A 15295-nucleotide genomic window follows, 5' to 3' on the forward strand; every position below is an offset into this window, starting at 1 on the left:
GAGAAAGAGGGAGAGAGAGGGAAACATCAATGTGCGGTTGCTGGGGGCCATGGCCTGCAACCCAGGCATGTGCCCTGACTAGGAATCGAACCTGCAACACTTTGGTTCCCAGCCCACGCTCAATCCACTGAGCTATGCCAGCCAGGGCACATAGTATTCTATATAGTACTTTCCACTTCTCAAAGAACTTTTCCGTCTTCTCATAATTATTCTGACAATCAGAACAGTGTACTAACCAAGAGAGAAAAGTTTTCTAGCATCTTAAGAATAGCTACTGAAGGACTTTATTTTTTCTTGTTAGAAGTTGTTCCTTGACAGAAAACCAATGGGGGCCTCTATAGACTACAGAAAATTCAGTAGATGGCTTTTTAGTTCACTCATGATTGATTTGGAGTGCTTTCTTGGGCACATCATTTTTACCTGCCCACTTCTTTGTTTACTTCCTTTATGAAGTTAGAGCTGGTGATATTTAAAGTTTTTTTCACTTCTGAGAAAGTCTGTGGTTGTATTTTATTTTATACTCAATCATTACAGAATCATTAAATTAAAATCTCTCCACATGCAATATTTAATTAAAATCTTTCCACATGCAGTATCATTGCATATATGACTCAGAATAGTAAGGGTATTTTTAAATTTCCTTTTATACGTTTGCTTTCTATATTACAAGGATGAGATGTTTAACATTTTGGGTTTTTCTTCTTTCATCCATGCCACATGCATTAAATAAATGGCAGTCGGCAGACCACAGGGCAGCTTGGGACTCCCAGCAGGCAAATCCCCACCATTTGAGAGCTCACCTTGCAGCAGACAGACATGGTGGCTCGGTACAGGTATTTTCTGATTTTTGCATGAGTGATTATTTCCCAGATTTATACAACTAACCCTTTTTTGGAACTCATGGCATGATTTCATATCCTAATGAAAAACTTGTTGCTGAACTCTCCATAATTCTATTTATTCCTTTGTATTTAACAATAAAGTAAAATTAACATGGCCTAGAAAGACCAGCCGGAATACTAAGATTTTGCCTTTGTTCATTTTTGCAAGTACATGCAACAGTATTTAAGTAAGTCTTACAAGAGGTTAGAAAAACAAACTGTATTACTTGAAATATGTGTTAAACTTGATTTTTCCAACAATAAACTTAATCTTTTAAAATAGCTTTAAGTAATAGAATATTTTTATAAAATTTCCCTTTCATTGACATGCCTCTTTCAAACTTAAGTCAGTTAAGTAGGTATATAACTTTTTTTATCCTAAATATTCAGAATGTACTTTTTGATTAATTAGTTAAGTAAGCATGACTCTAATTTTTAGAGTGGTGTATTTTGTTTGTACTTGTAGGAAATATCAGATGGAGAAAATAATTTCAATGACAAGTATTTATTAAATATTCTAAATTTTCTGGATATTTATGGGAATGTAAAGAAGTCTCTTATTTTTGATATATGTTCTTTCCCTTTTCCATACACTTAGAGATAACTACTATGTTCTGCCCTCTCTTGCCCCCTAAATTTTAGTCTTTTATATGTATGGTAGAAATAAGGAAGGATTACTGAGTCTCTTATGTCTTTTAAAATGTTGACTTAAGGCAATCTAAATGTTGGTTTAAAGTGATTGAGATTATAAATGTTATTTTAATCCATTTTAATTTAGAAACTAAAAATTTTTGGAATTTTTTTCTGCATATTTCCACTTGAACAGTTTTTTATATGTATATGTTTAATCTACTGAATCTATTTTATTCTTTATTGATTAAGTCTTATAAGTTCTCATATTTTTCTCACCATTAAATTTTAGAGGTAACTTACATTAATATAATCAAGAATTTTTATAGGACTTTGTAGTATATGGAACTTTCAGTCATGCGTAATAGAAGTATTTAAATAGTTCTATAAAACTTTAGAGCGAGGGACTCAGAGGCAAGATTACCTCAATTGTAAAATTTTTAATGACCCCAATTCATTTTGTTAGAAAAGTTATTTGAGTAAATTATATTTAATTTGCACAAGCTGGATTGTGTATGTATTTGTATACATTTACATGTTCCTAAGTGTTGTATGTTATCATAGCAAGTGTCTTGCTGAGTGTTAGGGTAATCTGCAGCAATTAAGGTACTCTTAGAAAGCTTTCCTACCACTTTTGTACTGTTACCACAAAAACTTAGCTTCTTCTTGCTCTATGGAAGTCCCAAAGGTGGCTTATGGGATCTCTATGGACTATATAAGCGAGAGTGAGTTCAGTTATATTGGCTCATCACTTCAGCACTTTATGTCCTATTTTTTCACATATTCTCAAAGAGATATTTTAACTCTGCTCATTTCTCATAATCTCTTTAAAACTATCTGCCTGTGGAGATTACATCTGGCTTCCTTCTATTATTCAATAAGTGATCAATTTTACTTACTAAAACTCTAATAATACATAGGCAATACATATTGCCTATGTATTATTAGGCAATATGTATTGCCTAATACATATTGCCTAACAATAAATATTACACTATATTCATTAACTTCCAGAATATATTTTATAGCATTAACTAACCTGATATGATGGACATTAAACAAGTTTAAGTTGTTTAATGTCAGGAAAAATTTACTAGTAGCCTAAGTAAGATCATGCCTGAATCTTCTCCCATCCCACAATATTGGATACATTTATAATTTATATCCTGCCCACTTCAAATTTTGAAGAATTATAGTATGACACTTGTATAATTGGATTAATGAAATTATAATTTAAGACTAAGAGGAAAGAAGAGTGCCTAAAATCTAAGCTGATATGATTTTTATAACAATAATTGAATACTGTATTTGATTGTGGATGCATGAAGAAAAGAATATAGTGTGTTTTGTCATTTTCATTGTCTGACAAAAGGAAAGAACTCAAGAGAGAAAAACCTCTCTACTATTACAAGAGTATAAGGAAGAGTTGCCTTGAGGTTCTTTGTGTGATGGTCATTAAACCAACTTTTGGACAAAGTTTAAGTCATTGACTTGAAGAAATTATCTGCAACAAATACATGAAAGGCATATCACCAGATAATTTCTCAGGGAAGATTTCCATAATAAGTGGATAGTTATCTGGTAACAAAGTGTAGTACTAGTTTAGAATATTCAGAAGCAGAATCAGTGGTAACTAAATCAGTATTAAAACGTGCCATTTTGGTACTGTGGCATCCATCCTTTATTTGTGAGGTATAATTGACATATAACATTAGCTTTGAGTATATAGCAAAGTGATTTGATATTTGTATATATGGAGAGATGGCAATAGTAAGTATAGGTGCCATAGGTCATCATACAAAGTTACAAATTTTTTTCCTTTAATGAGAACTTTTAAGATTTACTCACTTGACAACTCTCAGTATTTTTACTGTAGTCACCAAGCTGCGCATTAACCCCCATGACTAACTTATTTTATTACTGGAAGTTTGTACTATCACTGCTGTCTTTTCTATGGAACTGATGAGAGTTGCTCTCAATGTGTCACCACTAAGGTGGTTCCAGTTGACATGTAAGATGAAACCTCTTGGCATTTTGATCTATAGAAGGATCTTCAGATATTCTTTTTTTCAGATGTGCTTTTATTAGGAACTGAATTGTGGATTGTAAATTTGTGCTTCTTGTCTTTCTAGAATTATTATATACAGGCAATACTAAACAGAATAGTCTATTGCCTTTACAAATTAAGAAACCTGACTAGTATTTTTATTCATCTCTAGGAATTGAAGTGTAGAGGTATAGCCAAAAGAAAGCATTGTCAAATGCTATCTTTTTAGTGTGACCACGTTAATTTACTGACCTAGAAGGATACAGCTATACATTTAAGAAACTTTTCCCACTCAAGAGACTTAGAATAATATTCAGATATCTGAGAACTTTATTTTGAATATGTTCTTGACTTGTATGTGCTTTGAAAAAACTCCTAGACAAATCAGATGTGCCCCTCTCTGCTCCTCTTAGAATCATTGGTCATAAATATGGGTGAGAAACTGAGACCCATACCACTCTCAGTTTCTGGCCATTCATTATTTAGCAAATACATATAAATGTCTACTAGGGGTAAGGCACTGTGTTAGATTCTCGGAATAAAAAGAAGAATAACAGATATAATATGGTGCCTCTTCCCAAAGAACTTTTCAGTCAGTGGGGAAGGCTAATGAACAAGCACTGTGATAAGTGAAGAAAGGTTAATGGGGAGAGTGAGATGTGAGCAACTGAATAAAATTCAGTCAGGCTGGTGTATACTGAGAAGGACTGAAAGGTAGGCAGGAGGTAAGTCATGAAGGCTAACAGTTCTTGTTATTTAATTTGGACTTTATTCTGAGGATATTAGCTAGCTATAAGGAGAATTAGATAGGATACTAACTTGATTATATGACTGTTTTCTAAAGATTTCTGTTGCTGGAGACAAGATTAAAGGGAGACAAGCTTAAGGCAGGGACACAGCTATCAAGACTGTAGCTGAGGAAAAATGATGGGTGGTGGAGATGAAAAATAAAAGGACGTGAAAGATAATTAGAAGACATAATTTAGTTGGATATGGGGGCTGAGTGGAAAGGAAGGGATCAGTTTCTCTTTTGGACATGTTTCTACCTGGCATATCAGGGTCTCCAAAATCAAGTTTTAAAAGGTACTACTGGCAGGAAATATTGCTAATCTCTAAATCCACTGTAGCTCAACTCCACTGAGCTCAAAGCTAACTGTAGATCTGAGCCTATAAAGCTGAGAAGTAATTGCAAGCAGAGGGAAGAAGACAATATTAAGGACACTAACTACTGAAAAACTACTTTACATGGTATGGTGTACTTCCTGATTGTTTGGAACTCTGTAGTTGTATGGCTTTTGGTTTGCATTTTTAAAAATATTTTATTTATTTATTTATTGTTTTAGAGAGAGGAGAAGGGAGGGAGAAGGAAGGAGAAGGAGGGAGAGAAACATCAATGTGAGAGAGAAACACCAGTCAGTTGCCTCTCACACACACCTTGACTGGGGGCCAAACTTGCAACCCAGGCATGTGCCTTGACTGGGAATTGAATGAACCAACTCTGCTTTGCAGGTTGATGCCCAACCAACTGAGTCATACCAGTTAGGGAACCTTTGGTTTGCATTTAAGGAAAAATGTAACTGAGCACTTGGGTAAGAAAGGGCAGGATCACAAATGGTACCAATGTGTTGGGCAGCAAGACACTGTTGATGAAAATAAAAGAGTAGCATAAATAAGCAGTCTGATATTTTATTCAATACATTTTCAGAAACAAAAACAGGTGATGATAACAAAAAGAATTAGGCAAATGTATCTTGATGGTAAGAAAACGTATGTAGTTAAAAGTCAGAGGAGTAGTAGATGCATTATTTTCAGTCAGTTCTTTATTATGCTAATATTTAACATTGGCCTTTCTAAAACATTTCAAATAAACAGTTTCAGTTTTCTCTGTCAAGTCTTCAAAAAGGTACTAACAAGGAAAAAGGTTGGATGAGTAGTGCAACCATATCTTTCTATACATAGTTTTCTGGGGTACTGAAATTTGCAAAAGAGGTGGAAGGAGACTATAGTAGTCCCCCATTACTTAGGGGGAGACATTCCAAAACCCCCAGGGGATGCTTAAAACCATGATAGTACCGACCTTACATACACTACTTTTTTTCCTGTACATAAAGATCTATGATAAAGTTCAATTTATAACTTAGGAACAGTAAGAGGTTAACAACATAACTAATAATAAGATAGAACCATTTTAATATACTCTTAATAAAAAGCTATGTGAATGTAGTTTCTCTCAAAATATTGTATTGTACTCTCTTCACCTTTTCACGTAAAGGAAGCACTTTACAACCTCTCTTTGGCATGTCCATATTACCAGCATCACTACTCTTGTGCTTTGGAGCCATTATCAGGTAAAATAAGGGTTACTTAAATGCAAGCATTGGGATATTGAAATAGCTAAGTGACTAAACAGGTGGGTAATATATACAATGTGAATACTCTGGAAAAGGGATGATTCATGTCCTGGGTGGACATTACAGGATGGCAGGAGATTTTAACATGCTACTCAGAATGGCAAACAATTTAAAACTCCTGAATTGTTTATTCCTTGAATATTCCATTTCATATTGTCAGACCGTGTTAACTGAAATGGTGGAAAGCAAAACCATGGATAAGGGGGAAACTACTGTAGTTACATGCTTTTATTACATAAGTAATTTCCAGCTCATCTCCATTAGGTTTAGTTTAGGAAATTCCTTGTGTGGTTATCATTGGGGTAAATCAGCATTGTGAATTTATTTTGATATCCTTTTATAGTAACAGTTACAGTAACATCTTGAAGGATAGGAATACTATAAGAATATATGTTCTGCTTAATACTTTCATAAGTGAAAGTTAGGCTGAAAATCTGTTTTGGTTTATATTTGTTGAATGTTTTATGTCTTCAGGTCATCAGTTGGAATATCAGGAATATTATAACTAGCTATAGTTTTTAGAATATGTAAGAAAGTTGTTTTTTTATAGTACATGTGCACAGATCTAATAAAGTTTTTGGAAATTACTCTCTATATATATCTTATTTATTAGTGTGATTTCTTACATAGATGACTTTTAGAAAAGCTGAGTCGATAAGTAAAATGTTTTACTCTTTCTAATGTATTTTTTGGATAGATGGAAATCTGGTTAAATAATATATTGAGCCTCTACTGAACACTTGGTAATGTGCTTACAAGAATGCAAATAGAAAATTAGTATAATAATTTGTATGACTTCATTATATTTGGGAAGTATATTAGTTGGACTTTTCAAATCATTGACTGCAAAGATAATCATGTGTTATCTTTGTACTCAAAGTCTATGAGAATAACTTTTTTTGGAAGTAGTTTGGGCAGGCAGCCATTAAATGAATCATCATTTTCTCCCCCACTTAGCTGCAGGCTGTTTCTCCATCCCTTCCCTTAAACTCTGATATGGTAATAGTAAAACTGCAGTCTGGTTACCTTTTATTTTTTTTAACTCTTAAAATGAGAACTGCGCTGTTTCTTTCCAGAGTGGGAATGTCAGAAAATTAAAAACAGCAATAACAAAAACACCCTGTAAAATGCTTGAATTATTTTTTGAAATGTAAACGCAAGCTTCTGTCATTTTTATATGAATCTTCATTAAAGAAATCATCCTGATGAATAATAACATTTTAGAAACTTCTGTGTTCTAGTTGGAGTTACAGTTCTAGAAATGTCATTTAAATGGAATCATTCTTTTGAATTTGGCTTATAAAAATTATGTGTATATATTTTTAATTGTTTGATTTAGGTTTTTCAGGAATATAATGGTACATTATTTTTAATATTGTTTTTGTTTCTTATTTATAAAATTCCTTTGCAAAAAGACCACTAGTTTTCTTAAGTCAAAACAATTTTAATGCCATAATACACCCTCACATCAGTGGTGTTAAATAGGCCGACTGTACAGAAGAGCTCTGTTATCACATTGATTCTCTTCTGACCCTGGGATATTGGCCTTTACTCCAAGGGTTAGGGAATCTGGGAAGCCCAGGAAAAATTACATTTGAAGGTCACGTAAAGGAAGATGTTACTCTTTTTGATTTGGCTCTGGTCAACGAGGTAGAATGGGATTTGAAACATTTTAGTAAAATAAGTTTATTGAAGGTGTGACTTTGTGTGAACCTAAGTAAATCAGATTATGTAATTACAATGCATATATAGTTGCTGTTTGCTGGATATTTAGAATACCTGAGTTTTAAATTTTCAGTTATACTGCTTAAAGTAAGGGAACACACATTAGAGGAGCTGCCTATAGTTCGAGGTTGGGGCCTTCCAGGTAGCTCTATAAGGCCACTGAACAAAAAGGAAGAAAAGATGTTTGAATATTATGTTGCAGGAACAGCAGTGGAAATTGTTCAATGAACTGTCTTGATTATCAGCTGCATTCAAGGTACTTTGCTAGTTAAAGGTAGTAGAGAATCCAAAAGTATAAGAATTCTGTTTTATTGTTTAACAGCTCCTTTCTAATTCAATGTAGGGGCACTGACATTAAAAAAAATAAGAATAAAGAACCAAAATATGCTTGTGAATTAGAACAAAATAATTATTTTAAAATATTTTCAGGATGAGGGAAAAATAAAGAGAAAAAATCAACACAGAATTCAATAGAGTGACAGAAAGGAGGAGGCAGGTGCCCCAGAAGCAGGGAGGCAGGCTTACACATAGTTTTCTTCTCCTTGGGCTATCTTTAAAGATGATCAAAGAAGATTTATGTGTTTTCATCTGTAGGCACAAATGCAATGTTCATTTCTAAGTACTTATTCCACATAGGATATAGGAAGCTGAACCTTCATAATTCTTGAATTAATTCAGGCATATTGGTTGATTTCTAGTTACTTTCCTTAAGGTTGGGAAGAGAGGGACCTATTTCTTTACACTTAGAAAATCAGATCCACAAGAGCTGGGATGATTGTCTTGTTTATTATGGTATTCCAAGTTCCTATAACAATGCCGGGCATGTTGTACTTCTCAATAAGAGCTTTTAAATTAATTAAGTTTTAGAAATACGGGCTTCTGTAAATAATACTCTTTAGTCTAGTAGTCAACTGTCAATTCTGGTGCCCAGGCCTTTGATATGTTATCATTTTTTTCTCAAAAAGAGATCAGGTAGGGAGAATGGTTCTTAGATTTTGAGTCAGAAGGTCTGGCAATATGGTAGGGCTTTAATAGAAGTTGGAAATACAGGAAGAGTAACAAATTTAAGAGAGTATGATAAATTTTGGTTTTGGAAATAATGAATTCGAGGTGGCAAACTTGGTTAGGCTCAGGGGATCCTTTATATAGAGGTGATAGTTGAAGCCAGGATTGTGGATGAAACTGACAGTAATAATGATGGTGGCCATTTATTGAGTTCGTTAATATATTGCCAGTCACTGTACTTTATATATTGATTTCATTTTACCCTCACATCAACCTTGGTAAATAGATTCTGTTTCCCATTTCATGGATGAAAATACTGAGACTTAGCAAGATAAGATATCTTCCCCAGGGTTGTGTAGCTGGTAAGTGGTAGAGCTAGGTTTTGAATCTAGACCCATTTTACTCCAAAGTCATCAGCTGATGCCAAGTGATAAGAAATGTACAGGAAAAGGAGGATTGAACAAAGATCACTGAATATATTTTCTAGGAGTCATTGGTAATTTTTAAGAAAACTCTTAAAGTTCTGGTGTAGGAAAGGAGTATATATTACAAGGAATTAAGGAGTAAATGAAGAGAAAACTTTATAAAAATTGAAATGGGAAGTTAAGACTTGTTTTCAAGAAATTTTGGGAAAGGCAAGAAGTGGTGACTTTGTAGGACCAAGCAAATTTGGGAGTTTTCTTAGGGTTTTTATCATGTTCTACAATTTTATGCATGCATGCATGTATGCATGCATTTATTTCAACAAATATTTATTTAGTTCCTACTCTGCACCAGCTAGGTATGGAGATATAGCAAGAAACAATGCAAGGATCGTGCTGTCACAGAGCTTAATTTTAATGGACAAAATCAAACAGAAAAACACCAACATGGATAAATGCTATACAAAGAGTTAAAAATAGAATATGACATGCAAGAGAGGGGTCTGCATGGAAGTTTTAAATTGTATGATAGAAAGCCTTGTTTTAGAGAATCTAAAAGATAAGAAGATAGTCAATAAGCAGGAAGAAAATTCAGGCAGTGAGAATAGTGCCAAGGCCTTATTATCAAAGTAGGAGTAAGCTTGACAATCTTAGATGGAGGCTACGGAGCAAAAGGAAAGCAGTATGATATCAGAGAGGTAGGCAGGATTCAGATTTTTAATGGGTCTTTTTAAATTGGTGTAAAGACTATGGGTCTTTATTCTGCATGAAGTGGGATGTCAGACACTTAAAGAATTTTAAGCAGGGAATTATACATGATCTACTTTACATCTTAGGAGGAGAACCCTGGTTGTGTGGTAAATAGATTAATGAGGGAGGGCATACATGTAAAAAAGCAGAAGACTGGTTAATAGGTTTTTGCTCTTACGTACAAGATAGTGGTGGCTTAGACTGAACTCTTAGTAATAAATGGCGGGGGGGGGGACTGATTAGATTTGGAATGTGTTCTAGGGGAGGATAGAAAAGAACCTGCTGATCCATTAGATATGATTTCAGTCAAAGAGAGGAATCACAGTGACTCCTGGATTTGGGCCTTGAAGAGCTGGGCAAATGAATAGGCAGTGTAAGAGGGAGACCTGAGCATGATTACATTGAAATGAAGGACTCATTGAAAGAAGCAATACTGATGTTTGCAAGGGACATAATTGGCAATGAAGCCAGATACCAAAATAGTGAGCACACAAGAGGGAAGCAATTAAGAGGAAAATGTAGTAGTTAGTCTTAAAAACATAAGGGAAGGAGACAGAAGACAGAAATTTTGAGATCAAAAGCAAGTTGAAAAGCAAATATTGGACAACCTTGATCTTTAACAAAATGCTAGACCTATTGCTGTGTTCAGTTATGAACAACTCCATATTGTTTTATGTTCCTCATATTAACTTTCTAATTTAAATATTTTAGCTTAATTATGTTTAGTATTGTATAAACTGTTACTTTCTGTATACACAATTTTTTGTTTGTTTGTTTTTATAGGTTGTAAGTTCTACAAATGGAGAGTTAAACACAGATGACCCTACTGCGGGACGTTCAAATGCACCCATCACAGCCCCTACGGAAGTAGAAGTGATGGATGAAACCAAGTATGTACTCATTTTGCTTGTTTTTGTAACTTTTTGTTCTTAAACAGTGCATGTTTGAGATTTATAGCCATATATAATTATTGCAGGAATTTTTTTCAAAGAATAGGTGCATGTGAAATAAATGGTATATTTAATCAATTTTAATCACTAAGTTTAGAATAGTGCTATTTTAATAAATATCTTAATACAGAAATAGTTATTTAAGAACTATGATGAAATTTTTATTTAGAATCAGTATATTTTTAGCTCCTTATTTTTAGGAGTGTTGATGCATGAAAGTTGCTGCTATACTATAGATGCTTATTTTTTCTGTAAATGTAAGAATATATGCATTAATACTAGTTTTAATTTACTTTTTGTGACTGTAAATTACAGTAATGCTGCTTGGAAAAAATTAAGCATGAAAAACTGTGATAATTTCAATGTGGGCTGTTTCTGATGATCTCTTTCTCTCTTTTTTTCCTTATATTTTTTTTTCTTTTTGTGAATAGCTGCCAGAAAGTGTTGAACATGTGGTGAGTTCCCAAGTGTAGGCAGGCAGAAATAGCTCCGTTGACTATAATTTAAAAGATGTAGCACCATATTGTGTTTTTTAAAAACATATCTTTCAACATAAACATTATAATTTGTTAAAGTTGTTCAAAAATATTTGATATCATTTACATTAGCTCTGAAAAGCAAGAAATAATTGTTTGAGGAGCTCTTTTGCCTGCTGCAACTTTTGCTTCAAGTAACATAGATTTGGGGGCACTTGTTAATTGAGTAGACACACCAACCCTGCTTGTGCTTGTGTATTTGCTTTTTAATACAGAGGCTCTATTTGCTGCTTCAGACAGAAAGGCAGACTTTTGAGATAAACTTTCTTTTTTTCCTGTTTGTAATTGTTAAATACACATAGTAAACCTCTTATCCCAACCCCAATATTATCACTAAAACAATATTTCATTTATTAAACTAATAATACTACTATAGTAACATAGTATATATTGATAACTTTCCTGATAAACTACAGTTGAGAGGACATTATGAATATCCTCATCTAAATATTTTCTGCTTATTGCAGATATTATCAAAGATAATGTTTCTAGTAGTTGAAGTAATGTTGAATTTAACCATTGCTGACATTTGCCTGTAGTGTTAGGCCATGTCTAAAATGCTTCTCAGTTTCTGGACAATTTTCGAGTTAGCCTTGGAGTGAATAAAGAAAGTTGCTTAGATTAATAAATTTTGGAAAGTTCTGACCATATCCAAAAGGAACCTTATATATTTTCCAAAATAATTCTTTGCTAGCTGCATGATGAGGAAATTTTTGTGGGTATTTCTTTTTAAAGAACAATGATCAGTATCCATTTTAATCACTTTTGACTCTGGGATTTATTGACAGTATGATATACTTTAGTGGATTGCAGGATATAATTAGTCAACTATATCTTTGTGCATTTTTATGTCAAAAATAAAAACAGTTTATGCTCATTTCTGCGATCTTGAGCACAGTTACAGAAGTAGGGTGGCAGATTAGAATGTATGTGTCCTTTGCAATTATACAGCTTGTAGAATCCTACTTCTCCCATATTGTTACCTTCCTCAGGCTTGTTTCTTTTTCTGTAAAATGAGGCTAATAATATCTACCTCATGGGTTTGAGAAAGTTAAATGTGATTAAAAAAACTGGTATTTTGTCCGGCAGATGGCAGGTGCTCAGTAGTTGTTATCACCCCTTTTTATCTTTCTACTTCCGGTTGCCTGTGGCCTTTCTTATCTGTGTTCTTACAAGGCTGTGCTGCTTCTACCATTGTCCCATATTTTTTATTCCATACTTACAACTCTTCACTGAAACTGGCTGTTCTGTGTCCACATTCTCCTAGATACCTGTTTTAAACAAAATCTATTACATTTTTCCATTTATTCATTCTTGGATTTCAGACACTGCTTGGATTTCAGAAGTATCTGATACTACCCTTGCCCTTAAGTAGAGTACACCAGTAAGGAAGATGACAGTTGTATTAGCATGTATCATTATATGATAAATACTATGAAAAAGGTATAAAGAGGAGGATTACTTACCAACAGGATGATCAGGGAATGCTTTATGGAGGTGGCTTTGAAGAATGGCATAGTAATTTACTTAGTTGAGATGGATGTGGGTGTATGTTTATAGGTTTGGATTTCTTTATGTAGGTGTTGGAAAATGAGAAAAAAAGGAAGTAAATGGTAGCAAGGTTATTCCTGAAGGAAGGGTTCTGTGGTGCTTGGAGCATTAAATCTAAATCGCCTGGCATAGCACCAAGGTCCTTCATATCTTCCATAGTCTGGTCCAAGCCTTTCCCAGCTCCAGTTTTCATTCTGAAACCTATCTTCTGTTGCTTACTTTCTACCGTCGATATATTATTCTCTTCATCAATTTTTCACTTCTAGAAATGTCTTGAATTTCTTGAAAACAAGGCCTCTTTCATTTTCAGATCCCCAATGCATAAAAGAGTATAGTTAATAAATTATTACTAAATAATTGACTAAATAATGTGGTATATCCATACAATAGACTATTAATTGACAGTATAAAAAATGAAATTAAAAACATTGTGCTAAGTGAAAGAAGCAAAAGCCTAAATATTATATAATTGCATTTATATGAAATATCTAGAATATGCAAATATATAGAAACAGAAAGTAGACAGTGATTGCCTAGGGCAGGGAAGAGGAGGATGGGCGTGACTACTAATAGGCAGCATGGTTTCTTTATAGGGTGATAAAATGTTTTGAAATTACATAGTGGTGATTACAGCTGCAATATATAAAAACCACTGACTTGTACACTTTGAAAGGGTGAATTTTATAATATGTGAAGTATATCTTAATAGAACAGTGATGTTTTTAAAGATTTTATTTATTTATTTTTAGAGAAATGGGTAAGGAGGGAAAAAGAGTGAAACAATGATTGGTTGTCTCTCACTGGGGACCTGGCCCGCAACCCAGGAGTGTTCCCTGACTGAGAGTTGAAATGGCAACCTTGCAGTTCACAGGCTGGCGCTCAATCTACTCAGCCACACCAGCCAGGGTTAAAGCAGCGATTTTTTAAAAAATGGATAGCAATCCATGATTTTAGTAAAGTTTTATTTCAGATAGGTTATAGCAATCCTCAGAACTTTCCTAACTTCATTAGTTGAAAACTCTGAACATAAAATTTTGTCTTTCCTTTAATTAGCGTTATTCTTACATTCCTACAAGTTTACTATTGCATTCCTCATATCCTTTTAGTCTGTGATTAGGAAATTGTAAGCATGATTTCTTTTTCTAAAGTGCATCTTAGGCTTTACTTTTCTCTTCTACCATTTTATAAGTAGATAGGAACCTGCTTAGAATTCTCTTTCAGAAATTGTTCCCAACTTCTCTCTCTTTTTACCTATGATTGGCAGAGATTGCCTCACTCCATCCCATTAATTAGAATGTATTTCACAATGGACATTTTAGAGTCTTAAGTTTTCTAGAATAATATCTCATGGGGTAGATACACGATTTGTAAATGATGGAAAATATTCTGTTCCCCCAAGAACGAAGTGACTCTTTATTAGTAATGAGATTTTGCCTTTATTACTGTAGCTGAGAATCTTTTTCAAGGCAGGTTGTATAAATAATAACACCCTCATCATTCCTTGTAGGAATTAAAACAAGGCTTCCTTTAGTTTTGTTATAGGGTTTTTATGTAGTGTGAAACCATTATTTTTCGTTGTTTCTCTTTCCCCTTTCTAATATATGATGAACAGTTATTGTGTGTTTGTTAATATGATAATTATGAAGAGAAATCCAGGCCTTTATGTTCCATTAGACAAGACAGTAAGTGTAACAGTCACTTTTACATAGTGGTTCTCTACTCTGGCTTCATTTCACAGTCTTCTGGGGAGTTTTAAAAACATGGTAATACTTAGGTTGCACTATCAGAATTTCTGATTTAAGTGGCCTGTGGTGGGATCTGTTTACTAATATTTTAAAAAGCTACTAAGCCTATTCTAGGGAATAGCCAGCATTGAGAATCATTGGTCTCTCAGGGACTAGCACTGTAGAATATAATGTTGCTGTAGTTCAGAGTCTGCAGTACTTACTCACTTGTAGTGAGAGGAGAAGCCTTCATGGGTAAGGGTATATTTGGACTAAAGATAAATATGATTTGGCAGAGTTGATGCATAGCAGTCAGAGAACAGAGGCTGAACAGCAACGTAGAGCAAGAAAAGAATGGGGCAAGTCTGAGGAGTAACCCATGTGGCTGTATAGTGTGTGAGTATGTTAATGGGAACTGGGATGAATAGGGTAAGTGTCCAGTCTTAATAAGGAACTTAATAGCCAGGTTAAAAAAAATGGACTTTTTTTTCAGCACAAGAATGAAAGCTGTGTGTTTTAAGCCAAGACATGGTATAATTAGATTGAACCTTAGGAAAATTAATTTGGCAACAGTTTCAGGGCTGTGACACTTCCTGAGATTCATCAGATTGCAGAAAATCTTCCCTCTTTCCTTGCATAGTTTAGGTTGCCTGAAAAGGAAGC

The 15295-nt window shown here is 33.9% G+C and overlaps 1 protein-coding gene across 9 annotated transcripts in view; it reads left to right on the forward strand.

Moving 5' to 3' along the window:
* Nucleotides 1-15295, forward strand: part of CSNK1G3 (casein kinase 1 gamma 3) — a 104938-nt gene that overhangs the window by 82189 nt on the left and 7454 nt on the right. For 2 of the 9 annotated variants that reach the window (XM_028506733.2, XM_028506741.2), the window contains exons 11-13: nt 738-833; nt 10655-10761; nt 11253-11276. In XM_028506733.2, the coding sequence (XP_028362534.1) occupies nt 738-833; nt 10655-10761; nt 11253-11276 (227 nt within the window). The remainder of the gene's footprint in view (nt 1-737; nt 834-10654; nt 10762-11252; nt 11277-15295) is intronic. The other 7 variants (XM_028506775.2, XM_028506784.2, XM_036020697.1 and 4 more) reach the window with 4 other exon arrangements.

Source organism: Phyllostomus discolor, chromosome 3 (assembly GCF_004126475.2).
Source record: "Phyllostomus discolor isolate MPI-MPIP mPhyDis1 chromosome 3, mPhyDis1.pri.v3, whole genome shotgun sequence".
Lineage (NCBI taxonomy): Eukaryota > Metazoa > Chordata > Mammalia > Chiroptera > Phyllostomidae > Phyllostomus > Phyllostomus discolor.